The sequence below is a fragment of the Arvicola amphibius genome, chromosome 3 (genome assembly GCF_903992535.2).
Source record: "Arvicola amphibius chromosome 3, mArvAmp1.2, whole genome shotgun sequence".
Classification (NCBI taxonomy): Eukaryota; Metazoa; Chordata; class Mammalia; order Rodentia; family Cricetidae; genus Arvicola; species Arvicola amphibius.
Genome location: NC_052049.1, coordinates 122,563,819 through 122,584,118, shown reverse-complemented (window position 1 = coordinate 122,584,118; position 20,300 = coordinate 122,563,819). Strand labels below are relative to the sequence as shown.

Genomic DNA, 20,300 nt, shown 5'->3' with positions numbered 1-20,300 from the left:
AAAAAAACCCAAACCAAAAACCAAAATCCAAAACCAGCCAGTCAACCAAATAAACTGGATCCTGCTGAGGAGAAAGGAAACAATAGAGAAGGCTACTAGCCATTGTCATGATGAAGGGCATCTCTCTCTCTCTCTCTCTGTTGACAGAGAGGGAAGGGAACCAGAGCAGTGCAGGATGAAGGCGGCCAAGTCACCAGGGAGTGGTTTACAGAGATGATGGCCTATGACCTGAATTCAAATCCCTGTGTCAGGAGGAGCAGGAAGTAGACAAGTGCCATGGTGATGAGGGAGATGGGGACTGGCCAGGTCGGGGACTTGAGAGTTTAAGGCAAATACAGCCCCAGTGGGGCGGGACTACCTGTTTAGAGAATAAAGGTATTGAAAGATAAGGAGCATCTCTATATAATAACGATTAAATGTCAAAATATGTTAAAGATTAGTTCCAGCTTGTGTTACTTTAAGATGAATTCATGTGTTGATGCCTTTAAATTCATGCCGGAGTCCTGGAATTAAGGTGTGCACCATTATCTCCAGCTTACTTTTCATGGCATAATTGTAAAAAACTTGCAAAAACAAATAAATAAACAAACCCCAAACCATTTATTTCTACAGTCTTCTAAAGATGATTTATCTTCTTATAACCTAGTAACACATTAACCTACGAAAACTCATCCTGTTTACTTGCCTGTAAAATTCATAAACAATCATCACTGCCTCAAAGAGGGGTGTTTAAAAATTGCCATGTGTGAGAAAAGTCAAAGACTCAAAGTTTGAATTAAATGGCTAAGTCTAAGGTGCAGTCAGTCACCAAGTCAATAACACTACGATGACTGGAAGGAAGGCGGCATAACAAATGGAAGCTCTTCCACCTTGTGATAGATTTTCTCATTTTCTTTCTTTCTTTTTTTTGTTTAAATTTATTTTTGTGTGTATGGGTGTTTTGACTGCACTGTATGTCTGTGCACCAAGTGTATGCCCAGAGTTTTTGGAGACTAGAAAAGAATGCCAAACACCTTGGAGCTAGAGTTCGAGACATAACGAGCCATAACGTGGATCCTGGGAATTGAATCTGAGTCTTCTGGAAGAGCAGCAAGTACTCTTAACCACAGATCCATCTCTTTAGCCCTTCTCCCCGTTCCTCAGATACCTATTTTTTGTTCTCCCCGAAACCTCTTTTCTAGGACTCCCAGTTCTCCTGTCTGTCCTTCTCACATACCACGATCACAGGAATATGCCACCACCTTAGGTTTTGTGATACCCAGCAAGCAAAGGTTCCTGCTCACTAGGCTAATATTCTACTAAATGAGTTCTATCCTCAGTTCTGATTCTGTGATTTCTTAGGCTACACTATAAAAGCCATTACAGGGTCTACCTTGATCTTTTGACCTTGATATCAATTTATCTTCTGTAAAAATTTTATAGAAACATAATCAAGTCATATGCAGGCTTTTTGTATCGAGCTCTTTTATTTCATATTAAGCTGACATTTTGACTGCATCTGAACCTGAACTTCCCACTTAAGCTAGTACTGAATTCTTTACCCACAGATATTGAGATACTATTTACTGTTGTTCTTGGCCATTACATTTTGGGTGTTGGTTTTGTAATTACTGCTGGAAAGCTAAGTCCCTTTGATATTTAATGTGCTACCAAATTCAGCGATAAGGTATTTACTATTGAAACCTGTAGAGCTGGTAGTGGTGGTGGTAAATGCCTGTAATCCCAGTACTAGAGGGGAGCAAAACAAAAGAATCCGGAGTCAAGTTCAGTTCAAGGCACATACTGGGTTGGAGGCCAGCATGGGCTACCTGAAACTCTGCCTCAAAAGCAAATGAAACTTGTGGGCATGAGGCAATGTTGCAATGGTGTTTGATTGTTTTGTTCATTTATTTTTAATTATTTATTTTACTTGTATGAGTGTTTTGTTTGCATGTATGCCTGTGCACCAGAAGAGGCTGTCATTGGATTCCCTGGGTTGGAAGTTACAGACAGTTATGAACTGCCATGTGAATGCTGGGAATCAATCCAAGTCCTCTAGAGGAGCAGCCAGTGCTATTAACCACTGAGCCACCTTTTGAGCCATGTGTTACGTTAACTTAAAGATGCTTTAATCTCAGCATTCCCAGGGGGCTCTCTGTAAGGGTGAGTCCTGCCTAGTCTACCTAGCAAGACAGACAAATCAGAAGAAAGAACTTTGTTTTTAAGCCCACGCAGAAGAATAGATGGAGAAGGAAGAAATGAAATAGATCATTGAAGAAACTATTCATTGAGACTGAGTTTCAGGAAGTCAGATTGGACGAGACGAGGCTTGGCTACAATTTTAGGAGACTTAACTTGGCATCTGCAATCCGAGACACAATTACTGAAGGGTCATTTAAGGACTCTGAGGGGAGAAGGGAAAGGTGAAGACTGGCTTTAGATGTTTGAGTTGATACAGCGAGAACGAGGAAGAGCTCTGCTTCACAGTTGCGTGAAAGGATCAAAACGTCATGGAATGCTACAAAACAGGAACCAGCTGGGAAATGCTTACGTGACGTGGAGCCAGTAATACTTCAGTCAGTCTTCGGATGACTTATTTGATGGTGGTTTTGTCTCAGTTTCCTATCGCAGAGAAGGTTCATCCAGAATCTATTATTAACAGTGGGTTTCAGTGTGTGAGTGTGTGTGTGTGTGTGTGTGTGTGTGTGTGTGTAGGAGTCCACCTTGACTCTTTTTGTTCTGTTTTGTTTTTGTTTTGATTTTTGAGGCAGGGTTTCTCTGTTGCTTTGGATCCTGTCCTTGGAACTAGCTCTTATAGACCAGGCTGGCCTTGAACTCCCAGAGATCTGCCTGCGTCTGCCAGAAATGGATCCAGTCCCCTTGAATGCTTTCATCTTGGTCTTATGGGCTCAATGCTCCCCACCTTGACGGAGCCTGCTAGCTTGTTTTTTTTTTTTTTTTTTTTTTTCCTCACAAGGTCTCTCATTGACTGTACAGGGAGTTCAGGGATCTGCCCATCTCCCCCACTCCCCCACCCTGTGTTGGAATTACAAGCATGTATCGCCACACCTGCCTTTTTTTTTTTTTTTTCTTAAACTTGCATTCTGGGGATTGAACTCAAACCCGCAGGCTTTCAAGTCAAGCTCTTTACCGGCTGAGTTATCCCAGGAGCATGGTTTTCAGGCTTTAGAACACTGTTCCTTTCGTTGTGAGTGTTTGCTGTTTGGAGATAGTGATCCGTTTGCCCCAGCTTCCTGAGTGCTGGGATTACCAGAGTGATCTGCCACACCTAGCTAAAACACCGCCTGACACTTAGAGATATTGTTGCTAAGTAGCCGTTCTTCTGAAACACTGACTCCTGTAACACATCCTCCATTTTTCTTCTATTAGCTGATATTTGATAAAACATTAGTCTTTGTTATGAATATAGTGTTAGAATTGCTTCAAATTGTTACTTTGCTGTTTTTTTTTCAGTATTTACTGAAATTTGTTTTGTTTTTTGAAACAGTTTTTCTGCGTAGCCCTTGCTGTCCTGGAACTTGCTCTATAGATCAGGCTGGTTTGGAACTCAGAGATCTGACTGCCTCTGCCCCAAGAAGTGCTGGGGCTAAAGGCCCGTGCCACTACTGCCTGGGAGGAAATCTTTATCTACAAGAATTAAACTTTCTTGTACAGAAGTGTATTGTATTTAACTGCTTTATACAGTTTTTTAGCTATATCCTATGCCTGTATGTGCAATAGAGGAAGTTGCTATGACCAAGGTACTATGCTAGTATATATTTTATGATTATTCATGTATAACATGGGATTCATTGTAACAGCCTCAGCTGTTCTGGAACTAGCTCTTGTGGACCAGCCTGGCCTTGAACTCACAGAGATCTGCCTCCCTCTGCCTCCCAAGTGCTGGGATTAAAGGTGTATACCATCACTGCCCTGCAAGAAATAACAAATTTAGTATGAGAATTTATTTTTAAATTTTGAGACAGGATCTGAGTACATATTCTAGTTGGCCTTGAGTTCACTAAGTAGCTCAGGCTAGCCGTGGATTTCAAGCAGGACTACTGCCTCAGGCTCTGTAGTGCTGGGAATTATAGGCAAGTGCCACCATACCTGGCTGGGTGCTGTTGTTTATCTCCAACTCTTATAAGTCAGTAAATAAAGTATTACAATTCTAGTTCTAGGGAAAATTAAATACTGACCTTGAATTGAAATGTCTATGGAATCCAATAAATAAGCATATAGCATAATCAGACCCATTACTGTGGTGTGTGTGTGTATGTGTGTGTGTGTGTGTGTGTGTGTTATGAATGTCACAGAGGAGGAAGCCTCAAGGTATTTGGGAGGTAGTCAGGTGACTTTTGAGTAATAATATAGTTTGTCAGGTCAACAAGGGGAGGAAGGCATTCCAGAGAGCACAGAGAGCGTGAGCAAAGTCAGGGAAGCATGAAACAACAACCCCTAGACTGCTGTGTGAGAGCATTAATTCAGAGGGGCTGGAGATTGCTGGGTCATAGAACAACCTGAGGAAGATTAGGCAAAGCCAAATTGAGTGGGATTGTCGGACAAGCTGAGTAATGTGGATGTTCACTCATTGAGCATGGGAGCTACTCTGGAGTAACTTTCTCTGGGCTGGTGGTGTGGCTCAGTGGCAGAGTGCTTACCTAGCTGGTGCCAGGCCCTGGGTTTGATTCCCAGCACTCCCAAACAAAGCAAACAGAAAAAAAAGGTTTCTCCGGATGGACTGGAGAGCAAATACACTGAAGACTGCTCATGGGAGGCACCGCTGGGAGTTGAGAAGTGGCGAGGGTGGAGCAATGGGAAGAGGGATGGGCTGCTGATGAGGGGCACCTGTCCTGAGCCTCAACAACAAAAGCGAACAACAAAACAACAACAACAACAACAATACCGATGGGTGTAGTTGGGGGTGACTTTGAGATTTTAGTGTGGGTGCTTATGTCACTAAATGAAAAGGGATATGCCTCAGGTCGTTGGGAATTAGTTGATTACTTCTGCTGTTTATCACGGAAAAGTAACCAACCATGCCAAATCTGCCTCCATTCTCCCCCACCCTCGGCTAACGCTTGGATGTGCTGCACAGTCACCTTCCCAAAGCAGCTCCGATTATAAATTTTACGTCAGAAGGAGCAAATAGCCTTCAGAACATGCAGAACAAAATCTGTCCAAAGACCGCCCCCCCGCCCCGTGCCTTTATTTCTTGTCCTTTCCCTAATTGGTATACAGTACCACCTGTCTCAATCATTAAACAAGTTTAATGCCTCTAACTGCCCCAGCCTTTTCACTTTCTAGGTCCCACCAATTCCTCTATTGTAATGCCCCGTATCCAGCATCTAGATAAATCTTTCCCTCAAAGGGCTCCTTCCAGCCCCAGAGTCAACATATTGTTCTTCCTCTTTTGTGGCCTCATCGATTTTTTATCTGTCGTAACACTTCTGGTGTTTTGTCTGGGTTTAAAAATTTTCATTAACCCTTGTTCCTTGTTTCTTCTCTGTAGCCTGAAATGAAATGTTCTCAATGAATTGACCTGGAGCGGGGATCTGATTTCAGTTTAGCAGACAGTCTGGAAAAACAGGCAATTCTGAGACTTCATGACATCACTCACAGGAGGAAAATATCTAGGTAGAGGAATCATGCGTGAGAAAGAGTGTGAGCAAAACAATTTGCAAAATAACAAAGGCTGTAAGATGCCGGGTACTTTAAAACTGACAGAAGGACCCTAAGATCATGGGATTTCCCAGTGACGGTAGTGTCCTTCCCCTGAGGTCAGAAGCGCTGACCATCACGCACCGTCCTCAAGAGAGCTTAATCACGCCGCAAACCAGAGCTGCCCGCAGGCTCCGCCCCCGGAGGCCTGTGCCCCAGGTTCCCGCACGTCTGCGCGCGCAACCGGCATGAGGGTCCGCGCGACGCGGCGCGCGCAGTTGCCCTGGAGACGGTGGTGCGCGCACGCGCGGCGCCGAGAGCGCGGCCGCGAGTGAGCGTCCTTCTCCCTCCGCGTCGCGTCCCCGCGCCGGGCGTGCGCCGGCCTCTCCTTTGCGCGCGGCGTGACAGCCCGCACGCGCCCGGCTTGCGCGCTCCCCGGCGGCGTCCCCGCCTCGCACGCGCCGCGGCCCTGCGCCCGCACTGTGCGCCGGTGCGGCAGGCCGTGGGAGCATCCGGGCATTTCCGCAGCCGAGCGGCGGTCGAGCGGTGGCGGCGGCGGCCGGAGCCTCCCATGGCCGGGCGGCGTCCGTCAGGCGACAGGCGAGCGGGGCGCTGAGTCCAGTGGACGCACAGGAAGCGGCTGCGGCGGGGCACGGGGCTCGTCCTCCTCTGGCCCAGAGCTCGGTCCAGCCGGGATCCGGAGATGCATCTGCATCAGGTCCTCACCGGGGCTGTCAACCCTGGAGACAACTGCTATTCGGTGGGCAGCGTCGGGGACGTCCCCTTCACGGTGAGCAGGACCGGGGCCTTCCGTAGAGCTGCGAGCGGCGGGCCCACCCACGCCCCCTCGGCTCTGGGCTTGCCGGGGAGGGGTGAGGTATCACCGCCCTCGTCCACCCCGTGAGCGCGCTGCTGGCAGAGCTGGAAGGTTCAGGGCAGCCCCCGGGTCTGCGGTGCCGGGAGGTACTTGCAGCGGCTGAAGCCCCGGGCGGGTTCCACCTGCTCCCGGCTGGCAGCGAATGGTCTCGGTGTGGGACGTGGTGGGGTGTGGAGGCGACGCTGCGGCTTTAAACGCGCCCTGTGTCTCCTAAGGCAGCATCTTAGCACAAGGGAATAGAAAAATTAGCTCTATTCCTGAAAGAGAACGGAAATCACCTTTCCAGGAGTGGCCTATCTTATCTAGCGCAAGGTTCCGTTTTGGTAATCCTTTTAGGATTAATACCTTAATCTTTGCAAGGTAGTTTTTTTTTTGTTAACCTGATGTGTACATTTTATGACTTTTTCTTGGACGTGTGATAAAGATGTATGTAAACATAACGCTTTCGAAACTAGTACCTACTTGCACAACATAGACATGTTTCTCAACTCGAAGGGATTTAGCAATTCTTTTTTTGAGAATAGGTTGTTAAAAATCAAGCTCTTCTAGAGACTGTTTTATAAGACATGGATTAATATGAGTCTTTAAAATTAAATTTATATATGGTCCTTCTTAGAAGGAATATTAGTGAGACCTCTATTAAGTACATATTGATAATCATTGTGCTTAATAAAATTGGATATTGCTTAGTAATATGCTTTTTGGACAACAGAAACCATTCGATCTGATGTCTAGAGCAGCATGTTTTTAAAACTGCAGAAAAAATTACAGCAAAACTGCAGAATCATGTAGCAGTGCATTCTGGAACACTATCTGTTTTTGATGGTTTTGATTCATTAAAAATAGCCCGACAAGGTCGCTTTTGCTCCTTATTAATTTTTATATGTAGTCAGCTCAGCTTTGTTCTAGCTTTGACAGAATCCTTTTAAAAAACAGGGTTGTTTGACATATACTGTTCTGTCACTATGAGTGGAAGTGTGTTTGGTGCACATGTGACTTGAAACATCATTATAAGGCTCTGTGAGAGGGCTTGCTGGGTTAAGTGCCTGCTACCAAACCTAAAGATCCGAATTTAACCCCTCTGTGGCTCACATGGTGGAAGGAGAGAACAAACTCATTGCAGGGTGCCCTCTGACCTCTGCATGGTCACCGTGGTACTCATGTGTGCCCCTCCCCCACAATGAAAATTGTCAAAAAAACAAAACAAAAATATTAGCCTAGAATGGAGGTTGGTCTTTAAGTATGTGGAGACTGTTTGGGGAACAGAGAAAAAGAATACTTTTGTGTGTTTTAGTGTGTAGAGAAGGAGGAAGTCCCTTAGGATCAGAAGAATGAGTTTCCTTCCCAGGAAGTAAATCTGGACTTCTGATTATGGGTATTTTACCTCTGTCTGGGGTGATGGTAGTTTACTGTGTTCATCTAAAGTGAAGCATTAGCTGGGTGTGGTGGCACACACCCCTGAATCTAGTACTTAGGTGGTAGAGGTAGGAGTCCATGCTTTAAAACAAGCAAAACAGAACACAGGTAATGTTCCCTGCAGAGCTGGTTTGCAGAATTAAGCTAGATTCTGCCTGCAGAGGCCAGTGTAAGAACTGTCAGTGTTTTGCAGGTGTGGTTATGCCATAGGCCATATGTGGCCATAGCTCCCACTTTCATTTAGCCTATCACCAAGTCTTTTGAGATTTACCTCTTTTTTTTTTTTTTTTTTTTTTTTTTGGTTTTTCGAGACAGGGTTTCCCTGTAGTTACTAGAGCCTGTCCTGGAACTAGCTCTTGTAGACCAGGCTGGCCTCGAACTCAGAGATCCGCCTGCCTCTGCCTCCCGAGTGCTGGGATTAAAGGCGTGCGCCACCACCGCCCGGCGAGATTTACCTCTTTGCATGTCTGTAGTCACCACCTTGCTGGGGAACCTTATGTTCATTTGAAAGCTTCCAAATGGGATTCCTATATTCATCTCGGTGTTTCAGGTCTTCTCATGGTTGCTAGGGTAATTGTTTTGAGTGCTGTTTCATCATGCCACTCTTGGTTTGAGAATGTATGGTCCCTAGCAACCACATCAAGGAATCATCAGCGGATGTCTGGTCGTCTTTCACTTTGACTCTGTCTGCTTTTCGCATTGACCTCTCTGTGACAGTGATCTCACTGTAGCCTATGCTTAAAAACTATTTCTCTTGTTTTAAATTATGTGTCTGTGGGTCTGTATGGGTGCCCTTGGATGCTCGAGGAGTCAGATCCCCTGGAACTGAAGTTATAGGGAGTTGGGATTCACTTGGCATGGCTGCTGTGCCACAGCTCAAGTCCCGTGCTCTCGACCACTGAGCTGTCTCTCCAGCCCTGTAGACTACATGCTCATGAGGAGAACCTTGCTTATAAGCTTCCCACTAAAACTAAAAATTTATTTGGTTTAGGATGGCTGTCTGTGACAATGTTAGTTTGACCCTCTGGCAAATGCAAATACATATCTACTTTGTACACCTTTCATTTTAGTATCTTAATTATGCATGCCATGCTCCATTTATCTTGCTGTGAACTAGAAATGATCTTCTGGGCATTGTGAAAACATATTTGCTTAAAGACACAATAATAAAATGTTCTCAAGTACTCCAGAATCAGCTAACACATACCTCAAATAGCTGTATATATAGTAAAAATAAAATGACAGAAAATGAAGTCTCTTTATATGGAGCATTCTGTTGAGTTTTTAAGAGTCTGATAAAAAGCTTTCAGTTCTGGATCAGGTGACTAAAGGGGTGCTAGGCATGGCTGGAATGAGTCTTGTGACTATATTGATGGGCTTTGCTCAGAAATTTCCTTTTTAACAGAGAGCCTGCTCTGAATCGCGTGTGTGCATGTGTGTGTGTCTGTCTAGTCTGTCTGTCTGTCCCCCAGACATGGATGGATAGAAGGAAAGACTGCTTTGCAGCTAGCCAGTGGTTCTAAGTTGATGTGTTGCTTCATATCTTGGGGGACCTTTTCAAAATAGAGTAGATAATTTACTTGGAATCTATAAACTGAAAAAAATTAGAAGAATAGAATTGTTCTAGGAAGGTTTTCAGCACTTATGACATTGTAATAAACGGGAAAATAGTGTACTGTGTATTTCACTGTATATAGTGGGGGAGCTTGGTTGGCTGGGCTGTAAGTGGCTGCTTGGTGATGTCATGATGCCCCAGCTTGTGCTGTATGAGCATGGTGGTGCAGTTTGTAGTGGGTTGGAGTGACGTGTGCCATTTCATTGACGACTGTGTGCTGTGATGGTTTTCATTTGTGTTCTGTCAGTTGACAGCAGCTTTCTTTTTTCTTTCATCATTCAGTTGTGACTTTGTAATATCATTTTAAAATGACATTTTTGTATATTGTTTTTAAAGCATCATCTTTTTAATCAGTCTGTTCTTTTTTTTGTTGTTTTTTGTTTTTTGTTTTTCGAGACAGGGTTTCTCTGTAGCTTTGGAGCCTGTCCTGGAACTAGCTCTTGTAGACCAGGCTGGTCTCGAACTCACAGAGATCCGCCTGCCTCTGCCTCCCGAGTGCTGGGATTAAAGACATGTGCCACCACCGCCCGGCTTCAGTCTGTTCTTTTTAGTGTAACATCTAAGTAGTCCTAGTGCTTAACATGCTTATGCTTTTTAAATTTGTGTTGTCTTCAATTACATTGTGATAAGTGAAAGATTTGAGACTTTTAAAAATTATATATATACATATATATCTCATTTACTATTTATTACTTTCTTGAAAAAAGTCCTCTACATATTAAATTATTAAATAATTGTAATAATGATACTTACTAATATAATTTTAAAATTTTGCCATCTGTCCTTAATGTGTATTTTTAGATGTATAGAGCAATTGGTGTTATTTATTTATTTATTTATTGTTTTTCGAGACAGGTTTTCTCTGTAGCTTTGGAGGTTGATGTTATTTTAACCTCACATGAATATAGCACCGTAATACAAGTTTGCAAAATTAGTCATTTCCATTCTTAAGGTGTTTATAATGTATTGGCAGATTAACCATGATGAACATGAGTGCAAATATGCAGATAGATAAGACCATATATAGTTTGGGAATATTAGTATTAGGACTCTCCAAGGGCAAGAACATCAAAAACCAAGGGTGGAGTAATACAAAGTCTGAATATCAAGCAAGTTCTCTTCATGTAGGAATTTTTTCTTGTCACCCATAAGGCTTTATTAAGCAAATACCCTTAGAATGTCGAAAAATATAATCTACAAATGTCATTAATAGCCTTTTGTTGTTTTCTTAAGAGAGAGCTTTGCTGAATTTCAGTTTGTGATGCTTTTATCTCTGCCTCTGGAGTACTAGAATTACAATACAGACATGCACTACCATGTTTGGCCTGCAGTTAAAAAATTTAATTAAGCCTGGTGGTGGTGGTGCATGCCTTTAATCCCACCACTTGGGGGGCAGAGGCAGGCAGATCTGTGAGTTTGAGGCCATCTTCATCTACAGAGCAAGTGCCAGAACAGGCTCCAAAGCTACAGAAAAACCCTGCCTCAAAAAACCAATAATAATAATAATAATAATAATAATAAACCACTAAAAGGTTGGTCTGAATGAAAAACTGTTCCTTTAAGAATTAGGAGATAGGGGCTGGAGTGATTGTTCAGCAGTTAAGCCCATAGACTGACCTTTCAGAGACCCAGGTTCAAGTCTAGCACTTATATGGCAGCTCACAACTTTCTGTAACTACAGTCCCAGGACATCTCTTCTATGCTCTGCCATCACCAGGCATGCAGATGGTGCACAGGCACATATATGTACAGCCCAAACACCCTTACACATAAAAAAACCAAGAAAAGAATTAGAAGATAGTGTTAAATGCTTTTTTCTAGCGATTAGATATATTTTAACTCTACTGTAGAGTAACATTTTTGTTTTAGAATTATGGCAACACTGTAAAGATCAACCTGCTTATACATTTAGCATGTTTATTGAATGCATAGATGTACTGGACTCTGGGGAGATTAAAAAACCCCAAAGGGCATAGCCCTGACTCAAGGGAGAGAACCAGAGAAGTGGAAAACATAGGAATCTCATAGCCGAATTAAGTCCATTAATCACAGCTGACCAGGTGTATGGCATTTTTAGGCACTTGCTGCTGCTGCTGCTGCTGCTGCTGCTGCACTTCTTGTGGAGACTCAGGAGAAATGAGAGGTTACTTTTGCCTGGGATATCAGAGAGTTGGACAGAAAAATGTTCCTGGACTGGTTGGCTATCAACAGGTGTGGCACCTCAAGAATCTGACTACCTATGCATAGAATGAAGGGGAAGACAGAAGTCAGAGATTTAGAAGGGATTTCAAACTGGACTTTTTTTTTGAGACTGTTTTTCTGTAGCTTTGGAGCCTGTCCTAGTACTAGCTCTTGTAGACCAGGCTGGCCTCGAACTCACAGAGATCTGCCTGCCTCTGCCTCCTGAGTGCTGGGATTAAAGGTGTGTGCCACCACCACCCATTTGGTTTTGGACTGTAACTTTTAGTTTGAGTTGGTAGGCAATATCAAAAACTATGGATTTATATTTAGTGTCAATTGGTATGTGTGTGTGACTTCTAAGTCCCTGTGTAGATTGTGGATTCCCCCCACCACCTAAGATGGGGGTCTTTATAAGAAATCCAGCCTTTGATATGTAGATCAAGCTGGCCTCTAAGTCAAGAGATTCCCCTGCTTCTGCCTCCTGGGTGCTGGAATTTAACCTCAACACTGGGCCCTGTGTAGATTGTTAATTAGCTTTTCTGCTTAGGTGGGATGATGAGCAGCTTTCCAGAAACTCTGATATGGTTCTGAATGCCTTCCTCTACAATGAGTGTCCAAATACTTCTATGATCTTGATAAAAAAATCACCTGAACATTTTTCATTTTCCATCCATAAACAAATTCTTAAATAAGGTTCTCTCTACGCATTTAGTGAATTCCTTTAGAAATTCCTGGGGGCCAGAGTGAAAGTGACCAGCACTATAACATAGTAGTGAAGTTCTGGATCTTAGTTGACTGTTGCCTTGTGTCTTGAGACCCCATGGTCTGGTACTCTAAAATTTTGGGTTTCATAAAAAGACCATTCAGAATTTTTGAAGTAGTGGGCTCACAGCTGCCTCTTCTACATTGATTTTTTTATTAATGTTTGTCCACATGTATGTATATGGACATGCATGTACCATGGCATGCACGTAGAGGTGAGAGGACAGTTTATAGAAGTTGATTATCCCCTTCTAAATGTGGGTTCCGGGGACTGATGTGGTGGTAGGTGCCTTTACCTGCAGAACCATTTCACCACCATCTCCCCCATCTTTATCTTATTGCTGTGTTGCTCAGACTGTTCTTCAACTGGCAATTTTCCTCTTTCAGCCTCTCAAACGCTGGGACTACAGCTGTGTGCCACAAACCATTCTTGGAAAAATTGATAACAGTGGTTCTCAACCTGTGGGTTTCGACCCTTTGGAGGGTCGAACAACCCTTTCATAGGGCTCACCTATCAGATATCCTGCATATCAGATAATCACATTGTAATTCATAACTAGTAAAACTACAGTTGCAAAGTAGCCGCAAAATAATTTCATGACTTGGGACTCACTACAACATGAGGAGCTGTATTTTAATACAGTTAGGGTTAGGACTGCAGCATTAGGAAGGTTGAGAACCACTGGTGTACAACAAATCAGAATCTTGGTATTTAATCATCAAAAGGAGTACAGAATGTTGTTAACAACTCAGTGGGAAAACAAGTAGTGCTTGGGCAATTGAATTGATGATAGAAAGCAAAGCATTATCATCCACTTTTAATTAGAAGATTATTTTGTGTGTATGAATTTTTGCCTGTATGTATGCATATGTACCACATGCATGCTTAATATGCGAGGAGGTGGGACAAGGGTGTTGGATCCTTTGGATTGGATGTGAGCTGACATGCGGGTGCTGGGAATTGAATTGAATCTAGGTCCTCTGGAAGAGCAGTCAGAACTTTTAATGGCTGAGCCATCTCTATAGCCTCATGGCTAGTTATTTTTTAAAAGCAAGTTTCTAAGTTAGATATGTTAGTATAAATTTTAGGTTTTTAATTTTAGAGTTTGTGGCATCCATTTGCATTAGAGTTTTGATCTGGAACTCTTTAATTTATACTGTCAACTTATAAGCCTGTTACTAAGGAACAGGCACAGCTTGTACAGGTTGTGTTACTAAAGAACAGACACAGCTTTACATGGTGTGTGGCTAGTTTTTCTTTCTTTCTTTTAGCGATAGTCCATTGTAATCCTAGGAGTTGGTGTTTGTATACGTGTAAAACCAGTTGCCTAAACTTCTGATCTCTTATATGAGTGCTTAAGTTTCTTTTAATGTCCCTGATCTTACACATCTGACAGTTAACTGACTCCTGACTGAGAGGTCAGTAGTTATAAAGGGGCTTTCTGAATAGAATCTGACTCTCATTGAATATGATACTTTGATGGGGTGACTTAAAGGACAAATGATAATATTTTATATGGGGGTGGGGTGGAGTGGGGTGGTGGAAAGAGGAGGATCAGGAGGAGAAACAGCAAAATCAGACCTCTTCCAGCTCCTCTTCTTCCTCCTGTTTTTTCTCCTCTTCCTGTTTCTCCTTTTTTCTTCTATAAATAGATGCATTTTCATCACATCCTCTAAATATTGCGTTCTTCCCCAGACATAATAATAATTAATTATACTAAATCATAGTGATAGTTTTCTCCTATGACTTTAGGAAAAGCCCAGGAAATCGGAGTAATTTGGCAAGCGGGTGGCAACAGACATGTGCACTGGTTCCTTCCCCCCAACAAGATGAAAACAACAAAAGCAAAAGAAGAAAGCATATAAAAAGTTTGGTTTATACTCAGTTCACAGACTTATGTAGCTTATTTAGTAGCTATAGGTCAAGAATGAAATTCTGGTTGTCCAGAGCTGAAACTACTTGGGAGTTTGAGGCAGGAGGACCATAAGGGCAATCTGGGCTGCAGAGTGAGTTCAAGGCTAGCCTGGGGAACTTAGCAAGCCTCTCTCTGAGACTATAAAGTAATGAGGACTGACAGGTGGGCTCACTATCAAGGCTAATCAAGGGCATCACCGTGGTCAGCTGGTTCAGAATACATCTTTTATAAATGTGTAACAAAAGGGTGTGCAAATGCGTATAAGATGTGCACCTAAGTACAGTGATATAGATGAATGGACAAATGTTTTAATTAGCTCAGCTAAAATTGTTTGTTTCATAGAACACCATTTTTATTTGAAAGACCATCTGATAAACTAAAGCTGTTTAGATATTTGGCAGTCATTTTCTTAAAAATGAACGAAGCAAAGGTGCTCTTTCAAAGATTTGACATTATTTTCTGGCAGTGCTAAAAATCAAGTTAGAATTAGAAATATGGAATGATGGACTTGTAAAATGAGCTTTATAGCTTTCCAAATAAAGAATTTCCTTTCAAGGACAATGATATTATAGAAGTATATAGCTTTTTTGGCTGGCCTGAAACTCACTATGTAGAAAGGTGGGGAACTTTCAGTGATCTTCCCACCCCAGCTTCCCTAGTGATGGAGTTACAGGTGTGTGCCTCTATCCCTGGCCTATAAAGTGTAATATTTTGATATTGTGTAATATTATGGGTTAATATTTAGAAATTCTTCACAAGCTAGCATATCAGCATAAAAATATCTCAGGTATTCAAGGTTCAAAAAAGATACATGAGCCGGGCGGTGGTGGCGCACGCCTTTAATCCCAGCACTCGGGAGGCAGAGGCAGGCGGATCTCTGTGAGTTCGAGGCCAGCCTGGTCTACAAGAGCTAGTTCCAGGACAGGCTCTAGAAACTACAGGGAAACCCTGTCTTGAACCCCCCCCCCCAAAAAAAAAGATACATGGATTCCAGCATCACATTACACAGGAAAAGGCAAAGGTAGCCTTAGGCTTGATTAGCTCCTGGGAATCTGTGTACTGGGATATTTTTTCTATTGATAGATTTAGTCTGAATGCCTAGGGTCCTGAATCTTATCCACCACTCCACCTAGATTGTTTATTAGAACAGTATAATTTATAATTATATTGTGTTTCCCTTCTGGGATGCTGGGATTATTAGATTCTGGAGTTGTTTTTTTTTTTTGTTTTTTTTTTTTTCGAGACAGGGTTTCTCTGCAGCTTTAGAGCCTGTCCTGGAACTAGCTCTTGTAGACCAGGCTGGAGATTCTGGAGTTGTTTTGTAGCTGTATCCTTCAGGACTGGGATTCATAACTCTGCATTTTGATTGGGTCTGGATTTCTGTAATTGTCTTCACCTGTTGCAAAGAGAAGTTTCCTTGATGAGGGGTGAGGACTACTCTTGCCTGTGGGTGTAAGGACAAATGTTTAGAGTGCAGTTAGGGATGGTGATTTAGGAAAGCAATGGTTCTCCAAGATCCATGACGTCACTGGCCTTCATTAGCTCGGTTTCCAGTACCAGGTGTAGTTTTTCTCTTGTTGAGCAGGTCCTAAGTCCAATTGTAGAGCTGTTGATTACTTCCAAGATGTACATGCCACTATTGCACCTTACGGTTATGAATGTCATGGTGGTCATTGTTTTGAGTTATAGGTATTTATAGCTAGGCAGGACTGTTGGTTTCTTCTGGTACCATGAAAGCAAGTCCTTGGGAGGAGACATTCAGGTTAGTTTCAGCTCAGGACTCTCTGGGTGCTGTTTCTGAAGCTTGGGTGCTTTTAGCAATAGGGACTTACATTCCATCTCTTGGGGAGAACCAAGGGCAATAACAGTGGGCTGTATGTTTTGGTTATCTCTTGGACAGCCCTGACCAACAACTCAGAAGGTGTTTCATGCTTGATATTTAGGTTTTTGTTAGATGGTCATTAGCTCTAGGAGGGAGCATTGTTAGCCTCTTATTGGAAACTCTCATATAAATTATGTATATGTATTTATACACAGAATTATGTTCTTCGTAAGTTTGTTTTATGTAGTTACTTAATAGTATGATTTCTGATGACTTTTTCAGACATCCTTATTGTTATTTTTTTATTCTCTGTTTCTTCTGTATTTACTTTCCTAACTCCCTCCTCCCCCTTTTAGGTTGAGTCTCCCTATGTTGCCAGGCTGGTAGGTTTAAGGTCATTTCCTTCCTCAGCCCTGATTAGTTGGGACTGTAGGAGCGTGGCACTGCACTTGGCTCTTGGGAAGATTTTGTCATTCTGTGCTTTGTCTTTGTGGCTGTTAGACATATTTGTGAGTCAACATTGGCATCCCAAGACTGTTCTTTGGAGGTAACTTGTACAACCTCCAGACAGTGCAGATGGTCCTCTGATCTTTAGTTCTTGGCTTGTTTATAGAATATAAAACACCCTGATAGAGTCACCTAATGAGGTGTTTCCTAGACTGTGTCCCCAGCAGGGAGTGACACACTTCTATTTTTATTTTGTATTTTCTTAGGGAAAGTCAGATTCATGTAAAAAATTTTAAACATTTTTGTTTTTGTATTTAACTTTGTTATTAGTGATATTTGAGATAGGGTCTTACTCTTTGGCCCTGGCTGGCCTGGAAATTATAGTAATCCTCCTGCCTTAGCTGGTCAAGTACTGGAATGGCAAACATGAGCCACTCTATTTGGCATTTGCTTGACATTTGTGTTTAACTATTTGAAATATATAAGAAACGTGAGAGGTTGAAAAAATGAATTACAATACTATTTTTTTATGAAAATAACATTGCCAGTGCAATTATCTAAAAATAAAGTGAGAGAAGCTGGGATAATCAGACATGCTTCATCATTGTTCCAGGTGACCTTAAAAATCTCTAAAGAAGGAAATGGTATCCTTATGGCAATTTAGTATGTTATAGCACAGTACCTTTTGCCTTTAATAGGTGATATGGAATGTTTTCATCAAGTGTTGAAAAACACTCTATTAAAGTCAAAAGAGAGGGTTATTTTGTTTTGTAGCCCTAGCCAATTTGCAAGGCTGCACAGCTTGTCTCTCCTTTGCATGTAGGGCATCAGTGCATATCCAGGACACCAGAGCTGCTTCATTTACCTAGCATAGAGGGGCCCAGGGCCATACTCCCTGGAGTTACTGTAGCATTTGCTTAGTGAGTGCTCATTTTTCTCCTGTACCATAAAATCTTCTTCTGACAAAACTGGGTTCTGAAAATGAAGAACAGAGCCAAAAAAAATCATTTTTGATTCTGAAATTTAACATCTTTTTAGTAACTATAGACTTTGTAGAAGCCATTTCAATTATTGGTTTTAAAAATGTTTTAAATTTATTCTTTTCTCATATATTACATCCCAACCACAGTTTCCCCTACTGGATCCTCCTGTTCCTATCATCACACGCCCCCAGTCCACCCAGGATGCCTTTTCTCTTTTCCCTTCCCAGGGAGAGTCACATTGTCCCTCATCAAGCCTCCTTTTTACTTAGCCGCTCTGGGTTTGGGTTGTAGCATGATTATCCTTTACTTTACAAGTAATATATACTTATAAGTGAGAACATAACATGTTTTTTCCTTTTTCTTTGGTGTGTGTGTGCTTTTTTTTTTTTTTTTTTTTTTTTTGGTTTTTCGAGACAGGGTTTCTCTGCAGCTTTATTTTTAGAACCTGTCCTGGAACTAGCTCTTGTAGACCAGGCTGGCCTCGAACTCACAGAGATCCGCCTGCCTCTGCCTCCTGAGTGCTGGGATTAAAGGCGTGCGCCACCACCGCCCGGCATGTGTGCTTTTTTTATCAGGTGATGTGGTAAGTGTATTAGGACTTCTAGGACTGATAGCACATCACAGTGTAGTAAGACATGATTACACAGTGGAAAGACCAGGACTTTTGTTTCTTATGTTTTGGCTTTTGAGGTAGTATCTCAAATATAGTTCAAATCTTGAACTTTGTATGTGACTGTAGATGACTTTGAACTCCTCCTCCTGGCTGAGTGTAGGGATTACATGTATGTGCCACAACGCCCAGCTTAGAGCAAGACATTTTTTAAAATTTTAATTTTGTGTAGATAGGTGTTTCACCTGTATGCGTGTCTGTGCACCATATGTGTGCAGGGCCAGAAGAGGGCATCAGATCCCTCTGAAACTGGAGTTACAGATGATTGTAAGATGCCATATAGATACTGGGAACTAAGCCCAGGTCCTCTGTAAGAGCAGCCAGTGCTCTTAGCCAAGCTGTCTCACCATTCCTGGAACAGGAACTTCTTGTGAGGCAGATAAACCTTCACTCTGTATACTTGGGCTAATGACGTTCTCTGGGCCTCAGTTTCCTCACAAAAGCAGCCTGTGAGTGTAGTGAAGGTACTGTTCTCAGGTCACAGTAAATGGTAAGCTGTTGAGGAAGGCTTTGGGAGATTCGCTTCCAGTAGGTTTTCTGCATCCATTGTGTTGCTAGCTGGAAATTAGCAGCAGCAAGGCAATGTTACCTTTTTCAACTCCACATTTTTTGATCGATTTTTCCTGGTACTTAGATTTTTGGAACCAAAAATTGTTAGGTTACCTATCTCTACTAATGTTGAGATTACAAATTTCTTCTACCATGCCTAGTTGGTTGTTATCCAGGGAATACTTTGTTTTTGGATTTAGAAATAGTTTTTGATTCATAGTTCTAGAGGCTGGAAAATCCTAGAGCATGATGTAGTAGTACCTTGGCAGTGGGTGGCTCCAGGGAGTGAGTCTGTTCTCGTCAGGACTGTGCCCTGAGAGCTGCTCATACTCCAGCAGATGATTCTACATCCATGCAGACAGGCAGCATTAAGCAGACACACTGGTTTTGTTTTATTAAATGTGAGTGTGGGGATCAAATTCTTCATGCTTACGAGGTAATCCCTTATATCTACTGAGCTATCTCTTCAGCATCCCCACCCCATGCTTCTGATATAGAATCTTCCTATGTTCCTGTAGGCTTTGAACTGGTAGTGATCCTCCTGTATAATCCCATGTTCTTTCAGACATGAAATTCTGATTTAATAAGCTTGGGATATATTTTTAAGCAAATTTATTAACTAATTTCAATGCAGCCAGATTTGAGAACCATTGCGGAATTAGAAAAACAAGCTTCCTTCCAGCTAAGGAGTGTGTTGCTATCCCTTGGAAACAGTGAGGGATAAATGCCTTAATGACCGAGAAGTGAATGCACTGATAGCATCTGCCAGCAGTGACGCATGGTATAGAAGCAGCTGTACGCATAGTTATCCAGAAAATTCTCTCTCTCTTTGCTCCTTTTCTCTCCCTTTCTTTCTCACTGCAGAACGATCATACCTTTGTGTCCGTCCTTGCAGTCATCCCAGGTTCCTGTTGTTTCTATTATGGACAGGAGCCATGTTTGGAGGTCCCTCTTGAGCACATTCCTGTCCGGAATAGTTAGTATTTACTTGACATATAACTCAGGGAAAGAGTACAAAAATCATAAGGACCTGAGTTTGGCTATTTTCCATTTAAATCCTGGGCAAATGAATGAACTTGATTCTTTATATAACAATAACAACAACAAATACCATTCTAGATTTTTTTGCTAAGATTAAAGAGGGTGTGGCGTCTTTATTTAGTCTATCCTTTGTCTTTTGCCTCTGTCATGTAGGTCTCTCTGTCATGGCAGCTAGCCATTTTGTTTCGGTAGGTAATTTACCTAGTCATGTCTTAGTGTATGGCATACTGCCTGGATCTTCATATTGTTCTACCAGATCTGTAAGTTGGGTAGCTTGTGCTGCAGAGTACATGTCTGATGGCCATCTTGATTTTTCCCAAGTCTGTTTTGAACTCTGAGGATATGTTGCTGTTTTCAGCAACTGACTTAATATTTTTATTA

At 42.2% G+C, this 20,300-nt stretch overlaps 1 protein-coding gene across 4 annotated transcripts in view; it reads left to right on the top strand.

The window, feature by feature from the left end:
• Window positions 1-6,136: 6,136 nt before the first annotated feature.
• Window positions 6,137-20,300, top strand: part of Dmxl2 (Dmx like 2) — a 130,630-nt gene continuing 116,466 nt past the window's right edge. For all 4 annotated transcript variants that reach the window (XM_038324524.2, XM_038324523.2, XM_038324522.2 and 1 more), the window contains exon 1: window positions 6,137-6,430. In XM_038324524.2, the coding sequence (XP_038180452.1) occupies window positions 6,344-6,430 (87 nt within the window). In that variant the 5' untranslated portion in view covers window positions 6,137-6,343. The remainder of the gene's footprint in view (window positions 6,431-20,300) is intronic.